The sequence below is a fragment of the Carettochelys insculpta genome, chromosome 15 (genome assembly GCF_033958435.1).
Source record: "Carettochelys insculpta isolate YL-2023 chromosome 15, ASM3395843v1, whole genome shotgun sequence".
Classification (NCBI taxonomy): domain Eukaryota; kingdom Metazoa; phylum Chordata; order Testudines; family Carettochelyidae; genus Carettochelys; species Carettochelys insculpta.
This window is the reverse complement of record NC_134151.1, coordinates 8,292,454-8,312,186: the sequence shown is the minus strand read 5'-3', so window position 1 is coordinate 8,312,186 and position 19,733 is coordinate 8,292,454. Positions and strand designations below refer to the sequence as shown.

The window sequence follows — 19,733 nt, the reverse complement described above, 5'->3', positions numbered from 1 at the left end:
CTTTCTGTCGATGGAATCTGTTGACAGGCACATTCTGCCTCATGGGGGAGCAGCAGAATACTGTCAATAGAAGAGCTATGTTCTGTCGATTTACTGTCAACAGAATGCCTTGGGAATGGGGACGTCTCTAGAGTAGATATAGCCACGGTAGAACTATTTTTCCTTCCTTTTAGCTAGCTTTGCATTGTGATAATAATGACAATACAATTAGAATTAAAACAGCCAATAACCTGTGGCTTTACTGATGGGCATGGATAACAGCAGAGTTCAAACTGAATACACACAACTCTCCACAAAAAAGGCTTCACCTGCATTCAAAGTCCCTGTGAGGGAGATGCTGAGATATGGCTCCACTGCACTTAGACACCTATGTCAGCTGACTTGGGACTATTTGGGGATTTACCTGTGGCATTGATGCTCTGGCTCAATTGCAGAGTAAGCCCTGGGACACTCATAAGGTCCTAGAGCCTGGGTTGTAGCCCATACCTGGACATCTACATTGCAATTAAGCAGTCCTGCAGCCCAAGATAGCTGGCAAGGGCCAACTGTGGGCTTTTAACTTGAGAGGTGGCATCAAGACCCTGGGAAGAACCTTATTCTTGGGTTCTATTGTTCTATGATAAAACAACCCAACCATACCTACTCACCAATATCTCTAGGGTGATATGAGGGTTAATTAATGTTTTTAAAGGTTCTGGATCCTCAACTAGCTGGTTACAACACCATGAAAAGGCAAAGATTTGTAAATAAAAATAAATGAACAGATATGAAAATTGAAACTAAAATGCACTCAATATGCATATGATCTCATTCGAAGAATTAAAAAGTGTCATTAGCAGTACCTGGCATAACTACAGATGTCAGAAACATATATCACAAAACTGTGTTTAATGTGATAGGGAAGGTGTAGAAGGCTTCTAGCAGTCTATAAGAAGAGCATAAAGCTTACTACCCATTCACTACCTCAGGATATTTAGAAAACTGTTTTTTCCGTAGTATGCCTGGCCACCAACATGTCTGTCAGGAGTCAGTTGAAAATGCCAAGAACTAATTACCAGTTTTTCCTGTAACGATTTGGTGTTTTCTTAACAATTTAGAAGAAAAGAGGTGAAGACAAAGACTGTGCCCACTGGAAATTAAAAAGGGACATTCCAAATGGTATTATTTAATCATTCATGTTGGAGTTTAATCATGGTTCCATCTAATATTATAGATGTTGACAAACTTTAAATGCTTCAAGTTTCATATCTCCTCCAAAAGATGGCAGCTTGATCTCAACAATGACTCACATTATATATTGACATATTCATGACTGTGAGTACAGAACAGTTAAACTATCAACACCTCCTGTCACAGCAACTGGGCTTCTTGATAGGTTCTCCCATTCAGTTAATGGCCTTGTTCAACTTAGAAAGTTTAATAAGACCATAGCTTGATTTGTTCAGCCAAATAATGCAAGGAAATGGTAAGATGCTCTTGTAATATTTCATTAGTTGTATTTCTTTGCTTAACGGAAGCTACTTCATCATGTTAGCAGCACTTACTAAAATTATAATCTTAGTACTTAGTACACAAGAGTACTATAAACACAGAAAAACTGAAGGAAAAAAAAAACACTTCAAGCAGCCTGAAAAATAATGTTAAAGCTTATTATACAAACGTGTACAGAGAATTTTCTTCTCTACTTTGGACTAGTCATTGATTGGATAGTCCTTCTGTTCTTCCTCGGATCACTTTAAATAAACAAGAGAATAGTGTTACATGGGATTCTGCCAAGTACTGAAGGTGTTCACTTGCTCCACAAGTAAAATGCTGTGATTGACACCATGATAAGCAATCATTTGTTGGGAAGTGACAACATACACTGTAAAATAAAATGTTCCACTGTTTGTGAGGTGCCCAGAAAGTCCAAACTCACAATATGCTCAGTTTCCTCAACTCCAACAAACAGACTGGATTCTGGGAGAAGCTCAACACCTTTTAGGAGTACAGCTTTTTCAAGGTCTAGGTTCCTCACCGAATTTAGTAAATGCAAGTCTGTGGGGCAACCTGGATTTCCACAAGTCACAGTTTAAAAAGATATCTAACAAATCACATAAAGCATGAGAAAACACTCTTCCAAAACTCAAAAATTTTAGCACTCCATAAAGATTTGCGCAAACTTCATACTGAGTTAATAGAGTCTGCCTGTTTCTAATATAATCATTTACCCTGAGATAAAGACCCTCTTAAAGGTACTGTACATATCTCTCCCCTGCGGTGCTTCCAACCTGGTTTAATTTTCAGTGAGAATGTAAGTGTATGGTCTGTAAAGCTTTTATAAAAGAATACAAAAACACCCCCACTGTTTCAAGAGATCGGAATAAAGGCAGCGTGAAATAAATATACTTCGGCTTGTCTACACTAGCTCCCTACTTCAAAAGGAGCATGGTAAGTAAGGTGGCAGGCGATTATTAATGAAGTGCTGTGCTGCATATACAGCATTTCATTAAGCTAATTTTCCCCTGCGTAACTTCAAAGTGATAAACTTCGAATTGCCGGTTTTTGTGTAGCCGTGGCTAACCCACTGGTACTTCGAAGTGCCTGGGTATTCATCTCTGGGTATCCGGAGACGAGTTACTGCAAGACAGGCCCAAAAAAGCCAAGAACAGAACACCACTGGTCATTACCTACAATCCCCACAACTCAAACCACTGCAACGCATTATTAAAGACCTACAACCTGTCCTTAATCAGAATGCCACACTCCAGAAGACCCTAGGTGACAGGCCTGTTCTCTCCAACAGACAACCTCCCAAACCTTATGAGGATTCTCACCAACAATCACAGTCTATACCTCAGGAACACCAGTCCTGGAACTTTTCCTTGCAACAAAGCCTGCTGCCAGCTTTGTCCACATATCTTTTCTGGAAATACCATCACTGGACCAAACCAGGTTATTCACAGAATCACAGGCACATTCTCATGTTCCTCAACTAACATCATATACGCCATCATGTACCAGCAATGCCCAGATGCTTTGTATACTGGACAGACTTCAGACTCTCTTAGACAAAGAATTAATGGGCACAAAACAGACATAAAAACACTTCTGATCCACAAACTGGTCAGCGAGCATTTTAACGGAGTGGGCCATTCTGTTAATGACCTGAAGGTTTGCATCCTACTGAAGAGGAATTTTCACAACAGATTGGAAAGAGAGGCTGCTGAACTCTTTTTTTTCAAATTCGACATAGAAACACATGGTTTAAACTGGGATGGGAATTTTTTAGGTTATTTTAGGGGCTCTTTTGCATACTTGACTTAATCTAATTCTTGACTCCCCCCCACCTTCTGCCCCTCTACTCTCTGATTTGCTCACCTTGATAATTTTGCTTCTGATTTGTCAACCTTGATTACTATTTTTGGTTCTCTGTGCCTTAAATATTGAGTCTGTTCTGGTATGGCTATGCTCTGAATAAGTGGGTCTGTCCCATGAAAACTCATCGCCTAAAAAATTATTTTGTTAGTCTTTAAAGTGTTACTGGACTGCTTTTTTGTTTTCAAATGACGAAGAATGTGCAATGAAATATTTTGTTATGGGAAATTATTGTTTGTTCATAGGTTTTGTTGGTTTTATATATAGTTTTGTATCAGTGGTTAAATCAATAAAGATTTATGACATCAAAGATTATATTGGAGATATTTGCACAGCGGTGGAGCTTTTAAGTTTACAGAGAGATTGTGTGACCTTTTCTGCCTTACATTGCCTTGGCTATGTCTACATGTGAGGGTTCTTCCGGAAAAACTGAGCTTTTGCTGGAGAAATCTGTGGATGGTCTACACGCAAAATGTGCTTTGTCAACAATCTGTTAACAAAACCCAGCACATCAGCTGGCAGCGTTGTACCTCTCCCTGTTTGGACATAATGCATCTCTCAACAGTGTTCTGTTCACAAAACAGCTGTGTAGACGCTTTGGGCCCTTTTGTCGACAGGGCTTCTGGTTCACCAGGCAGCCCTGTTTGCAGAGTTTCTGGTCAGCTGTTTTGTCCAGAGAGGGTTGGGCAGTCTGGCTGCTCTCTGCTGACGGAGGAGATTGCTCTTTCGATCTGTTTTTATGTGTTGGTACAATCTGTCAACAGAAGTTTTGCCACGAAATCTTTTCTGACAGTCAATTCTGTCGACAGATGCTTCTCATGTACACAAAGCCCTTGACTCAATTACCAGCTTACTATGTTCTCCTTGAGCTTTAGATTTCACTGACTCCAATCCAATAGAAAAACATCAAGAATTTGATGGAAATGCCACAGGACTATTGAATTCCATGCGGCATCCACCCAGAAATATAAATCTACCAACAGGCACAGGGTCAAACTCACTAAGAATGGTGCAAACTTTACCTTAGCCTCTCTTTTCTTTAGTAGTATTAATGACTCAGTGCAGCAAAATGAGGCTGGAGGTGGTATGTTAACAGCATCTCTTGCAGAAGTATCAGAAATCTCATTCCCAGCTAAAACCCGAGATATAGTAACATAGGAAAATGATAGGATAGGATAACAAGCCTTGTGGATGGGGAGAAGCAGTGGATGTGGTATACCTAAACTTTAGTAAAGCATTTGATATGGTCTCATATGATATTCTTATCAATAAACTAGGCAAATACAACTTAGGCGAGGCTACTATAAGGTGGGTGAATAACTGGCTGGATAACCATACTCCGAGAGTAGTTCTTAATGGTTCTCAATCCTTCTGGAAAAGTATAATAAGTGGGGTTCCGCAAGGGTCTGTTTTAGGACTGGTTCTGTTCAATATCCTCATCAGCAATTTAGATATTGGCATAGAAAGTACGCTTATTAAGTTTGTAGATGATATCAAGCTGGGAGGGGTTGCAACTGCTTTGGAAGACAGACTCATAATTCAAAATGATCTGGATAAATTGGAGAAATGGACTGAGGTAAACAGGATGAAGTTTAATAAGGACAAATGCAAAGTGTTCCACTTGGGAAGGAACAATCAGTGTCACACACACAGGATAGGAAGAGACTGTCTAGGAATGACTACAGCAGAAAGGGATCTAGGGGTTATAGTGGACCACAAGCTAAATATTAGTCAACAGTGTGATGCTGTTGCAAAAAAAGCAAACATGATTCTGGGATGCATTAACAGGTGTGTTGTAAACAAGACATGAGACGTCTTTCTTCCGCTCTACTCTGTGCTGGTTAGGCCTCAACTGGAGTATTGTGTCCAGCTCTTGGCACTGCAGTTCAAGAAAAATGTGGAGAAATTAGAGGGTCCAGCAAAGAGCAACAAGAATGATCAAATGTCTAGAGAAGAAGAAAGGCTATGAGCTGATGGGAATAAGGGGACTTCAAAGTAGGTGGGGTCCTTTCGAAAAGGAGCCCTGTTGGGATGAGCCACGCAGCAGTGAGCCGCGTCAATTTCGAAGTGCCGCGGCCGCCCGTATGCTAATGAAGCGCTGAATATGCATTTCAGCGCTTCATTAGTAAACTTTGAAATGGCCATTTGCGTGGCCATTTCGAAGTTTGGGGCTCATGTAGACATAGCCTAAAGGTGTCATAAGGAGGAGGGAGAAAATTTGTTGTTCTTAGCCTGAGGATAGAACAAGAGGCAATGGACTTAACCTGCAGCAAGGGAGGTTTAGGTTGGACATTAGGAAAAAGTTCCTAAATGGCAGGGTGGTCAAACAGTGGAATAAATTGCCAAGGGAGTTTGTGGAATCTCCATCACTGGAGATATTTAAGAACAGGTTAGATAGATGCCTATCAGGGATGGTTTAGACCACACTTGGTCCTGCCATGAGGCCAGGGGGCTGGACTCGATGGCCTCTTGAGGTCCTTTCCCATCCTAGTATTCTATGATTCTATGATTCTATTCTAAAAACAATAAGCATTAACTCAACAAAGGTTTGATTGGGTTTTAGAGGGAAAGAGTGTTTACAAGTGGAGGTGCAATTTTTACTCTATATAATTGTTGTTTGAATAGACAGAGAAAGTTACTGATTCAGACCAAACCAGACTTGGATCTGAGATTTTGGCCTGATCCCATCTCTAATTCTGGAACACATTTAAAATCTGTTTTTTCTGCATATACTTCAGTTTTTCAGGCATTACTATGTTTATAGCTCATTTCCCCTCTTCAATGCACACATTCAACTTTGATGTTCCTTGAAATCATATACATATCACAGACTGTTCTCAGTGACGACAGAAAAAGGAACAATAGTTGCAAGGTGCAGAGAGGGTGGTCTAGATTGGATATTAGGAAAAATTATTTTACTAGGAGGGTGGTGAGGCACTGGAATGGGTCACCTAGAGAGGTGGTGGAATCTCCATCCCTGGAGTTTCTTGAGTCCCATCTGGGATGATTTAGTTGGGATTGGTCCTGCTTTGAGCAGGGGATTGGACTGAATGACCTCCTGAGGTCTCTTCCAACCCTATGAGTCTATGATTTGCATAAAAGGAGAAGAGAACCCAAAGGTCCTGGTGGACTGTTGTGGAAGTGAAGCCCCATCAATTTCCAAGTACAAGCTCCCCAGCACACTTGTGTATGGACAGACTAAGCACAGGACTGGATAGTAAAGACCATAAGCTTTTCTTGTGTATAATGTCCAGATGACCTTACTGAACTCATCCCTCTCACATCTGAACATTTAAGATCAACACATCAGAGCATTAGTATGATCAGTAACAGTGCACGGCAAATTTCCTTAAGCAACAAAGTTTATTGAAAACTGATACACGTTCGACACTTGCTAAACTAGATTACATTCCGTACTTATTACCTAATCTCTTTATATAGAAAATGTTATGATATCCTTTTGACTCCAGAGACAAAGATAGTACAAAGCACGTGTGTTTGATGGCAATAAAAAGGATCTGTAAATGTTTGTTTTAATATAGCTGCATAAAGTGCATTGATTATGTATGAAAAGGGTAGCTAAAGTATGTGCTTATGACTCACAATTCACTGGCAAGAGCCATTTGAATCATAGCTCTGTTCTGCCGCAGGATGGTATTGCGGATTTAGCCATGAGAGAGTAAGCAGAGTAGTCATCACGCTTATCTGTCAAACCACTGCAGAGCACGAATGAGCCATGTGGTGTTAAGTTTTACCTACTACATTGTGATTGATGTACTATTTAGGAAACTCAGGAATACTTGAAAGGTGTTGTCCATGTTCCAAGAAAATTGAAAGACAGATGATTGAGTTGCTCTAATTTTATTCCAGTCTCCAGACAGACCAACATTAGTTAAAAGCCTCCTGCAGAGGTAGGAAAACTCATTGTGGTTAATATTTAGTTGAAAATATGCATCTCTAACTGAGGGACTTTCCATTTCTGTAATATTCATGTGTGTCAGACACATAATGCTAATGAAGCAAGTGCTGTTCCACAGCAGCAATTTCCTTCTATAGCTTTTTGCCAAAATCTGTAAATGAAAGTTACACGTTGCCAATGAATTCACACTCCAGTTCTCCTTCCTGGAAAACACTATACCTCAAAACAGGAAAACCACAGTCAAATAAAGTCCTCAGAGGCACTTGATAAAGCCTGATAAGATGAGTAGAAAGAACACGGTTATTGCATCCAGGAAAGAAGAGGGGGCTCGAGAAATCCCCCCTTCCCACAATTTTTAGCATTTGGGATACCAAGAGCTCAGAACATAACTATTCTGAGGCTGTCTACACTACAAAAATAACTTCAAAATTGCTTACTTCGAAGGACAACTTAGAAGTAAGCAACTTCAAACTAGAGTGTCTACACACACCCTACTTTGATGCTGAACTTTGAAGTAGGGCACTACTCCCTTCCTGGGAATGGAGTAAGGACTTCAAAGTTGGGCTCCCTACTTCAAAGTTAAATTCGAAGGAAGGGAAAAAAAAAATGTGTGTAGACTCTCTGCTGGCTACTTCAATGTAGTGCCTAACTTTGAAGTTAACTTCGAAGTTAGTTCCTATGTAGATGCAGCCTGAGCGTGACACAGGCCAAGAAGAGAGTGTCTCACTTGCTAGAATGCTAGAATGCAAGACTTCAGAAATTACATTGATTCTCCACATTTTACATTAACCCAAGATGGTAATAGAGTTAAACTAGAAAGAAAAAAATATGGATACTATCTAACTGTGCCTTCCTGCCTATGGTATATATACCTCACTCACCCTGTGTTGTCTGAGTGAATTACAGAATTCTAACCGCTACTCTAGGAGGTCTAAAACTAGGTGAAATCAATCATCTTTTCTACAATCCTGGGACAGACAGGATTGTTAAACATATTATGGGTTAGGTTCTGCCATTCAAAGTCAAGCTGAGAAGCACCTTGCTGTGAAAGTAGGCCACTGACTATAACAGAACTACTCGCAGAATTAAAATACCATTCTTACTAATGAGGAGAGGCAACATGTGGCCCTACTCTATATACACAACACAAGCATAGACTTTTTTGTGGGATTTCATAGAATAGTCCAATTGAGAGCAAACAACAGTGTAGCATCTGCTGTGCAATTTAAGAGATTTTCCTCTTAACTCAAAATGTGAAAGCTCTGAGAAGGACGTATGCTCCCCCTCCCTTCTTAATAGCACACACTGCTTTACAAATATACCAATGCATTTTCAAAAATGCTCCAGATCAAGCTTAGAAATTACACTGGCTACCAATGGATTCTAATCTGAGCATTTTTATCAGTGTGTCTCCAGACTAATAAGAAGAAATCCAATCAAGAGCCCACTGAATGCTAAATTAGATTTAATCAGAGGGCACTATTCCAACTGTTCAACAGCAGGTCTAACCCCAATTCATGCCATTTATATTTTAGGCATCCATTAAAATATAACAAGCAAATCTGTAATAGCGGCTTCAAAGCCACAGTCACAAAAATATGCAGACATTTGTTTGCATTTAAGCATGATCATTCAGCTTTATCTTTGCCAACAGCTACTTTATACTTCAAAATCTTTCCAAAAATAATTTAAAAGCCCCCAAAGTAACATTACCTGGGAAAGCCCTAACTCAGAAAATCTTTTAAGATTTCCCCTTTTAGATCGTCTCATTTTGATGTGGCTTAAAATGGTTTAACTATAGTATCTTTGAACTATTTCCCATTACATAGATTTTATCACTTTAACAAAATAATGTCATTTTAGCCAATCTCAGTAATAGAATTTTAACATTTGGGAGTATAGCAGTAATATAAAAGAGGTGCTATATACCCAGAAGGACTATTATATAAATATAATGCAACATATAAACCTATTCAAATGTTCCAAGTCACATTTTTATAGGACATGAAGATAGCCATGTGTTAAGTGATTTTTTTGCTACTGAGAAAGTTCTATCTGTAACTTGTCCAGTTTTGAATCCAATGACTGAGCATTCTTGTAAACAGCTGGCAAAGGCACAGCATGAGCAGAGTCTGGCCTAGCTGAATTCTTTGTATACTTTCCTTTAACTTAACTAAAACACTCCAGAATCAGACTGAGGATTATTTGAGTTAAAGGCTGTTTAAGCTTGCAGTTGTTTCACTGAACTGTATACTGCTGTTAGTGAACAATAATAATTGACGTTCCTCTTTTACCAACTGGTACTGCTCCCAGATTTCAGGATACTAAATGGTCCACTGTCCTGATGCATAATCAAACAAAAAATTCTGTATATTTATTCCATTCCCAGTGGACCAGAAGTGATTTAAGATACAGAGGGGCTTGCTGTGACTGATGCAGGCAGACAGGAGAGGAGTGCGCAAAGAGCAATGGGAGGTAACTAAAGGCCTGAAGGAGGGGAACAATTTGCAGAATTCTCTCCTCAGTCTTATCCACCATATATGACCCTTCCCATCTTGTCTCTTTCCAGAGAAAGGTGATCCAGGCTTGCAATGGGGAAAAGCCCCTGTTTACTACATTACAAACACAAATTGGGAGGAGAGTTATCCCTGTGGATTATCACTTCCAGCAAAATTACAAATATTTTCAACTAACTTTAGGTTTCTGACGGTACCAATAAATTTATAATCCAAATCTATTCCTGCTTTTGTAAAACCTCTAGTGCATTGGAATAATGACATGGATCTAGGCCTCTGAATAATAAAGTATAATCAGTTATTATTTGGATTTCCAATTTAGTGTATGTTGAGACAGACTGAGAAGTTTATACATCAAAATATCTTTTGACTAATTTGCTTGCATTCCCTGTATGTGTTTTGTGTGTTGCTGGCCTATATGGATCAACTTCGTCTATTCCTTCATTTACAGCACATCATCAGGGATACTCACCTGCGCTCCAGGAATACTTTTAAATTAACTTCCTACTCTCTGCTAGCTGGCTGAAATGGTGGTTTATTTCTTTCTCTTGCTATAGGTTCAAGGTGATAAATTCTGTTTCTAAAAAGTGAGGAATGCTCAGGTATGGGATTTTAATTTTGTCCCATCTCAGTTTTTCCAAGTGCCTTAATGAAATGCATTTATAATCCAGAGTAGATCTTTCTTCAATGTTTTAGCATATATCAAATTTGCATCTTACCCTATTTAACCATTCAGAGAAAGCCACAATCAGTGTAATTAACAATAATAAAGAGATGTAACTAAACACTGCAGGTAATTTCAATATCCTTGAATATTATGATTTTGCTTATGAGCCCAGGCTAGCTGCCACATGACCGTCAATGGGGAGCTACATATGTACTGAAATATGCTACATATAAATAGTAAATAAGAAAAGTTGTATAAAAATTAACAACTGGCATCATTTTACTAGCATTTGGTGGTGACTTTCAGATCCTGAGTTTTGTCCCCTCCAAGAATTAATGTGTTCATCCTCTCACGGATTTAATCTACTCTATTACCTGCCTGATACAGTCACTGAGCTGTACAAATCACACTCACCTTTTGTCTTTTCTTGTTTTCACCCCATTGCTCTCCTAGTCAGTGAAGTGTCTCAATGAGTTTTCAGTGCACAAGGTGATGGGCCAACAAGGAATTTTCTGAAGTTAAAACTAGAAGCTGAAAAAAACCTAAAAATCTGGTTGAATAATAGTAAAAGAAGAAATCATACTTACAGCAACTGCAGAGACACAAGCCCATCAAAAAGGCCTTTGGGAATCTCAGTGATCTTATTTCCATAGAGCACTCTGAAAGATACAGGGAAACAACTGAGTAGTAAATCACAATCTTGTCCCTCTCCAAATTATCATTTTACTGATCTCATGCACCACGACCTGGATCTACAGCCATTTCATTTAACTACTGATCTTATTTTCCTTCCAGTAGAGCACTTGGTATTAAATGAGTTTGTTATGATTCAGAATTTGTCTGGTTTTGAAGTGTTTTTATTGCCAAAACTGGATATTCTCCAAAAACTGTATCTATTTTTCAGTCTGCATTTTTTTCCTTTCTGCCTATGTGAAATGTTTAAACCAGCGATAAAACTGGGTCTTTAAGTCCAGAATTCAGTGTGGTGGTGTTGTGCTACTAACTTCTATAGGTCTTGAAACACAAACTAGGGATGTGTATATTGTAAAGGACCCTGTCAGGATGAGGTCTGAATTTCTTATGACAGCTGAATTGGGAATGACTGTCCCACAAGTAGCATTTCGTGTGGTACTCTGCCCCCGTCAGTGGCATGCTCCACATAACCGAGTAAATGCAAAGGAGCACAAGAAGGGCAAATAAGGGCACATGAGTATTTCTCAACAACAAAAATGATTCAATTATGAAACTGAGAAAAGATGCGAGGGCATAAATGGGAGTTATTTTGTATAAACTGGTTCACTGTTAAGTGACAAGTGCGTAGGTGGTGCTCAATAGGCACTAACACGGTAGTAATACCAGAAAAGTTCCAAAGGGTTTTCCACAACCCAAGCCAACCCTACAGCTGTGGAAAGCAGTGAAAATTTCCACCTCAGGTCAATGGCCATCCTGGTAGGACTGCCCTTACTGCTGATGACTCTCATCTTTGAGTATATCCCACATCAATCTCAACTTCGATACCTGACACATGTGCTACTTGGGTTGCTACCCCAAGGAATTTTGGAGGAATGTGGCTTAAGTAATTAATCACCAATGTTTGTTTAAAAGGAGCAAGATTGTGAAATTCAATGCTCACTTCAAGGGAAATCTCAGAAACTACTAGCTGTTGTTTATTTTTTAAAATCCCTTTTTAAAAAACTTCAGTAATAAAAGAAAACTTTAGAATTTTAGAAGCCCTACAAGAAAATAAACATTTCCAAGTCTAATAGGGCCTGTAAGCATGTGGCACATTCACATTTTAACAAATATGGCTAAATAAAAGTCAGTATGATAGCTCAGGCATCCATTTGTAATTCATATTAATGTTCAGTGCTACACTGAGCCAAATTAACTAATGTCATTGTCTGCCCACTGTGTCACAGTGGAAGTCAAACCTTCCCATGCAGCAGCAGACAAACATGGGGGTAGCACATGACATTGCATCTTATTTCCCTACATCCCACATTTCCATTTATTGCTTTTAATTGAGAGCCTGGAGACATTTATGCAGAAGCTTTCATTATCTCTGAGACCAGCTACTGTTCCAATACCCTTGTCAGCCTGCTGCTTGTCAGGTTCACACTCCTAAGATATTTTGGCCTACAAACGGCATGTCTGGAAGCACAGCTGCTAGTTGTTACTTATGGAACTGGTTGTAATGGTCATTCTCCCACCCCATACCATATCCCCAACTTTTTATCTCCCCGTTTTTCCCATGCACCTGCATACCACAGTGTTTCTGGAATATCAGCATTCAATGAGAAAAACCTCATCAAAAATTACACAGGAAGACCCAGCTGATAATTTCAATGATTCCACGTGCTCTGAAAGATGTACTTACCCACAAAGGGTCTCATTCTGGAGGTTTAGCTAACAGAAACAAGACCTGCCATCACTAGCACATTGGCCATTTTTGCTTTTAGTACATGCAGATTTCTAGCCATGTGTGCAAACTGGATACACAAATGTACACACTTGTGCATCCTTCAACACTTGAAAATCAGACTCAATATATTTTGCATTGACACTGACAGAGTAAAATACACAGTAAAAAAAAAAAAAAAAAAAAAAGGAACGGTTTAATCACCCAATCATTGAATTAACAAAGACATACTTCTATACTTCTTTTCTTCCCTGTAAGAACTATTAATGGTGCGTTTGCTTCACAAACTATTTGAGGGAACAAAAGGGGATTTATATTTGTCATTTGCTATCAGGTAAAGGAAAAAAATTACAGATGAGGAAGAATGGTAAGAGCACAATTCTGATCTCCATGATCTTGGTTTGAAATTTTAAAATGTACAAAAGAAGAAGTCAAAAAGGACCACAAAGACTGATTCCTCCTCTCATCCCTGCTTCCCCCTTCTCTCTCTTTCAGCTATATACACACAGTAAGTGGCTTCCATTCAAGACAGATACAGCCTGGATGTAGATGAAGAACATAAAAACAAACAGATAATCCCTTGTGTAAGAATACCCAGTGCAAAACTTGAATGAAACTCATCCCTGGCAATTCTGATAAGGGTGTTTCTTCTAATATGGGAATAATTAATTCTGAAGATTTATTTACTATTTATTTGAGTCAAGCAAACTTCTCACAATATGGGAGGTGGTTTCCTAATGTGCGAGTTGGTGTGGCATATGCGCAGTTGACACATTTGAGGGCTATAGTCTAACAGCAGGGAGAGCCATCAGCCTGTCAGTTCCCAGCTGAACGCCTCAGCCTGGCTGCGACCCACATGCCACAATTCTTCAAAGTACCTGGCCGACGGGGTGCATTTCAGCTAGCAGCAATTTCCAGGCTGTCATCAACCTTCCAAACACCGGTAAGAATAGTGCCTGAAAAACCCGAGTTGCTGTTTGCACTGCACACTCTAGAGTAGAAGCTTGGGTGAATCACCCCATTCAACTGATTCCTCACTAAACTGATAAAATGAAATCTCCACTGTTATATACAGCTGTTCATGAAAACTAAAAGCACTCCTAAAAACAGGGCATTTTGTTTTACTGATCCAACTAATTGTTTGGTTTCAGAGAACTGAAAAGAGGAGCAACTGTTTACATATTCTTTGCATTTTATTACATGTAACAAGCAGTGCATTACAGAAAGTGAACCTTATGATTTTTCACTGTTCTACATAAAAATGCCTATCATCTTAGTTCTTCATACCAAGAAACAAAACAAACACACTAAAACCCTACATAAAGAAATGTCTTCGGATATACCAGTCTGCTTCATATTTGTAACATACTTCTGTGCTCTTGCATTAAAGGTGTCTGCCAAGAGATACCATTACACTTGACAAAAAGTTTAGTAGAACATGACATTAAGAGGTTAATTTGATTCAAACAGGCTGGTGCTACTGTTGCTGCCATTCTGAGAAATTAAATAAAATAATTAGATAAAAATAAGGAAAATTCACACAGTTTTGTGTTTCAGCTTCTCAGCTTATTACCGGATACAAGTGCTGGAATAACTACCTCACACCCCCCATTTGAGAATACTGTACAGAACTCCAGAAAATATTCAACATGAAACAATTCTGCACAGGCAGCAACTTGGATCAGAAGGACAACACAAAATTTACCACAGTCTCTAGTTCTGACCCCTTAGCCAATAACGGTATAAAGAAATTTTGGATTCCATGATCAGCCTAACACAGTATTTGTTACCGTAAGCCCTCAGGTTTAGTTGTTTGCTTTTCCAGTACCTGAAGTAATGGGTGAAGATTTTCCTTTATTCTCTAACTCTTCTGCCTGCACTTCTGCAAACCTAGTTGCAATGTGTGCAGTTAAGTCACATTCCCAGAATATAAAACTTTTCTCCTCAAGACTGACCCAAAACTTGCTTGGTATACAAGCCCGATGTTGAATCCTTTACTCTGTACCACATATTTTCCAGCTACTAGTTCCTTTATTTTGAGTTGGTTATAATATTCTTAGTGAAGTGTTGGATCATGATTCTGTGCAATGGCCTTTTGAGCCCACAAAGAACTTTTAATTATCATTCAGATGGTGACAGTGATTCTTATTCTGAAGAGCTATGTTTCCAAAATTATGAGGACAATGGCATACATTCAACGAGGAATAAGAGCTCTCAAAACAGCTGGAAGGATTGTGGGTAATAGCTGCATTAAATTTCTGATCTTTGAGGAAAACTTGGCCTTTTTATACTTTGTGTCATATTTCTGCATAATTACTAAGCTAAATAAATCAAAGTAAAATACTGGATGCAATTTGTTACTTTAAAATAAATTTGATGATTATTTAAATAGATAATGTTTTAGTGCAGATCTCACATCACCCAGAATGATACCAGATACATCATTACACGCCACATGAAGAAATGAAATATGAATGACATGCCAAACATTAAGACTTAGTTATTATCCAACAAATCTAAACTGACAAATCATTTGTGAGCCTAATTCAATGGGGAAGGCTTTCTCATATTATACAGTTCTGAAATTTATACCTTCACAACTGAAGGGCTTAGGCTGCTTGGCTGTATGATGCAAAATGTCTCCATACTGCCTGGATAAGATCTTCAGAACTCTGGCACAATCTAATTAAATGTGTAGAAAGCCTACTGGCTCCCAGAATCCTTTTATATCTTTGATATTAAGTACAATAAGCAGACAGAATTCCTTCAACCAATCCCCTCTATGATAATCAAGCCAACGTTTTACTGGATGAAGCAAAAATCCATTTATTTCAAAAGTTCACAGCTATAACAGTCAAAACAGGGAAGCAATATCAACTACCCACAATTTCTAGCCCTATGTACGAAACTTGTATTTTATTAACAGCTTCCTAATCAAGGCAAAAATAATGCTCTAGTTATACAGGTTGTAAATCTAACATATAACGAACCTAGCAGTTTTCAAACATTTGCTTAACTCTAAGACAGTGGAGACCTTTCCAATCAATTGGTTCTGTTTCCACATCTTCCCTACAGCAACAATGCGGACATATATACATATCTTATAGAGCTGAAAGGGACCTTGAGGGGTCATCAAGTCCAGTCCCCTGCACTCACAGCAGGACCAAGCACCCTCCCTGATATTTTTTTAAAGCTATTTACTCCAGATCCCTAAATGGCCTCTCAGGGATCGAGCTCACAATGTTGGGTGTACAAGGCCAATGCTCAAACTACTGGTCTCCCTCCTACACATGAACTAATATTAGGATAGTATTTTAGAGGCAAGAGAATAACAAGCCTTCTAACATGAATTGAATATGACTATAGCAGCTTCATCATTATCATCTCTTAATGTACCTCTGTTGCTTATTCATTCTTACGTTACAGACTTTGCCCTTACTTCTTGATATTTGTAGGCTTGTCTCCTGTATGAGGAGATTGAAACTGTGGTGATCAGTCCACCAGGGGTCAATTTTGTGGGTCTAGTGGAGACCTGCTAAATCAACCACAGGTTGTTTTCTCATCTCCTCTGGTACTTCATCTGAATGAGAAACTAAGATAAGTTGAGGGAGAATTTGTCCTGTTGACCCACCATGGTTTAGACACAACAATAAGTTGACCTGAGCTATATCATGGTTTTCACCTGTCTGGAATTGCATAAATTAGGTTGTCTTAACCCCCACCCCTTAGTTTAGACCTTCCATTAGACACTTTTATACACTCCAGTACTGTAGTGTGTGCGTATTTTAATGCTAACATAGGAAAGTGATTTTATTTCTATTTCACAAATGGGAAAATAAGGCCGGGTCTTCACTTGCAAGCTTACAGCAGCAAATAGCTAACAATACAGCTGTGCTGCTGTAAGAGCACTAGTGTAACCATGTTATACAGACACGATAACTCTCCCACTGACATAATAAAGCCAGCTCAATGAGCAGCAGTAGCTATATCTCTGTGGGGGGATGGTTTGCTCACACCCTTGTATAATAAAAGCTTTGCTGACATAAGTGCTAACGAAGACATGACACAGAGGGAACAAGTGACTTGTAAAAGGTCACAGAACGGGAACTGAAAACACATCTCCAGAATACCAGATGAGCCTCCTCACAACTGGATCATCCTTCTCATCATGATTTGTACCCCTATTTCTCCACATTTGCCAGAGACCTCCAATTCTCTAATCACTCTAAGTCAACTTGCACTTTGGTTTGAACCTTTCATGTTTTTAGTGTAATTCAAAATCAGGATCATAGCTGAGTTTACACCAAACAGACATCAAGAAATATGAAAAGTATTTGCAGAGAGGTATGTGGGCATTTTTTTTTAAGTGTAGCTATTGATTATATAAGGTCCTAGAAACTCCAAGGGAAACCTGAACTCCACTACAATTATTGTGGCAGAAAGCTTCAGAGCTTGAAGTGTGACTGTAGGATTCACCAATATAGCAAAAACAACTCCACAGACTACCCAGAAACATAGACCATCAATGACCAACAGACCCCAGACTGAGAGGAACTTTATGCTACAGAATGAAGTGTCACAGGGAAAAAGAGAGTAGCTTCATGGTAAAGTCAATGCTTTTTAACAAACTAGATTTATTCAGGGCTCTAATAACTAACTCTAAAGGACGGGAGTTAAGGGAGTGGTCAAAGCTTTCCCTTTTCCATGTATAACCTAGATTTTCTTTCATTGCTACCATGAACACAGATTTCAGACATGGCTTGAGAGCAAACTTCTGCAGAAAACACGGTTAGATGACACCAGCTACTTAATTTATTTTCCTACTGGACCTGCAGGCAATGGAAGCAGCTTGGGGGCCTTATGCCGGATACACTCCTCTTCCTTTCAATTTGTGCTAAAGAAATCACTGCAAAGCAGGAAGTGCTATTCTAAGGAGGTGGGATGGTACAATCGGTTTGGGTCTGAGCACTACAAGATTTCTTGTTTGAAAAAGATTCTTTATTATTTTATAAACAATCTGGCAGCTGTAGGTGTCAATAGTCACCTTTAAAAAGATTGGGTGTTGTATAGCGTGTGCCTCTGCTGCTGTAATTAGCATCACAGGCTACTTCTACACTACAGCACTCTGTCGACAGTAACATCTGATGACAGAGTGCAACTACACACGAAAGCAGACTGACAGAGCAGTGCACTCTGTTGACAGACAGCAGCCAGACTGCCCTGCCCTCTGTTGACAGCACAGTTGACTTGAAGCTCTGCAAACAGGGCTGCCCAGTGAACCAGAAGCCCTCTGTGTTGCTAAAGCATCTACGCTGCACTTCGGTTGACAGAACATCGTTATGCCTCAAATTTTTGAGGGACAACTTTGTCAATCCAAAAGCAGAGTTCTGTCGAGACTGTTGACAGAAGGCTTTATGACTGTAGGTGCTCCCCCTGCGTTCTGTTAACAGAACTCTCCAGTACAGGCACAGCCACTATGCTTAGAAAACTATTGCACACCTGCTTTCTTCTATTCTACAATTTCTGTGGTGGGCAGAGTACCCTGTCTCACCCCTGAAGTCTCATAATACTCAATTAATTACAGGAGAATTTGGATTGGGTAAGCAACTATACAAGAGGTATGTGTTGATTCAATGTTAGAAAAACATAGGAACCTTCACTCTTCTTAGAAAGAGAGAGCACTATGAAGGAGCAAACAATGGGAGCTGTGGAAGAAAAGGAAGAGATTCAAAAAGTGCATACTTTTTAACGAGTAAGCAATTGCTTACTTTTATTCTACATTAGTATGGCCCTTTCATTTACCAGGGTTTTAACTCTGAAAGCCACAAGAGCTGTATCCCGTGCAGATTTAATTTCAATGTTTGCAAATATTTGGACCAGACTGCAATGTCATTTCATTCTGTTAGAAGATAAGAAAAAGTACACTCAGCTAAGACAATGCACTTCAGGCAAAGTAGTGTCCAGATAAGAGAGCTGAATAATGTCACTGAGCTCCAAAAATAATGCACAACTTTAAAAAACAGTAAGCTGATGCTAGTCTGTTCCCTCTTGTTCTGCCCCATTTTGTAGCAACTTAGAATGGGGACTGTCCATGTAAAGGTGTGGTCAGAAGTCACTGGTGTGGTATACTCTTCCACCAAATGTCTAAAAATCTATTTCATATTAACTCAGGTAACGCCACGCCAAACATTTAGACTCATCTTTCTATTGGGACTTCTTCACAATACTTTTGTCATTGGTTCATTTACCTTATGCAGAACAGGACTTTGTTCCGCCACATCTTTTCTATTACAAGCTTCAGTATTCTAAAACAGAACTTAAGTAGAACTACTGGTGTGAGCTGGCTAAAATACAGTAGTATTCAAACTCAACCGGATACCACAAATAACTTCTGTGGTCAAAAAGAAAACATTAGTTATTAAGATATTTTCTTTCCCTCCCTTCTTTTTCTTGTTACTAATATCTTAGTCCACGTACTTTGTTGATAAAAGTAGTACTTACATGCAGGTTAAAAAAGCGAACAATTTCTTCATTGGCTAAGGTCATAAGAATGGCCATACTGGGTGAGACCAAAGGTCTATTTAGCTCAGTATCCTGTCTGCTGATAGTGGCCAATGCCAGATGCCTCAGAGGGAGTGAACAGAACAGACAGTCATTGTTGAGTGATCCCTCTCCTGTCATCTGTTTCCAGCCTGACAAACTGAGGCTAGGGACACCATTCCTACCCATCCTGGCTAATAGCCATTGATGAACCTAATCTCCATGGATTTATTTAGCTCTTTTGTGAACCCTGTTAAGTCATGGTCCTCACAACATCCTCTGGCAACGGGTTCCACAGGGCTACTCTGCACTATG

At 39.3% G+C, this 19,733-nt stretch overlaps 1 protein-coding gene across 2 annotated transcripts in view; it reads right to left on the bottom strand.

Moving 5' to 3' along the window:
* SLIT3 (slit guidance ligand 3) overlaps positions 1 to 19,733 on the bottom strand; it is a 738,435-nt gene that overhangs the window by 190,404 nt on the left and 528,298 nt on the right. Inside the window, exon 12 of one of the 2 annotated variants that reach the window (XM_075009368.1) lies at positions 11,047 to 11,118. The exons of the other annotated variant lie outside the window; for it this stretch is intronic. Coding sequence (XP_074865469.1) covers positions 11,047 to 11,118 — 72 coding nt within the window. The remainder of the gene's footprint in view (positions 1 to 11,046; positions 11,119 to 19,733) is intronic. 2 annotated transcript variants of the gene reach the window in all.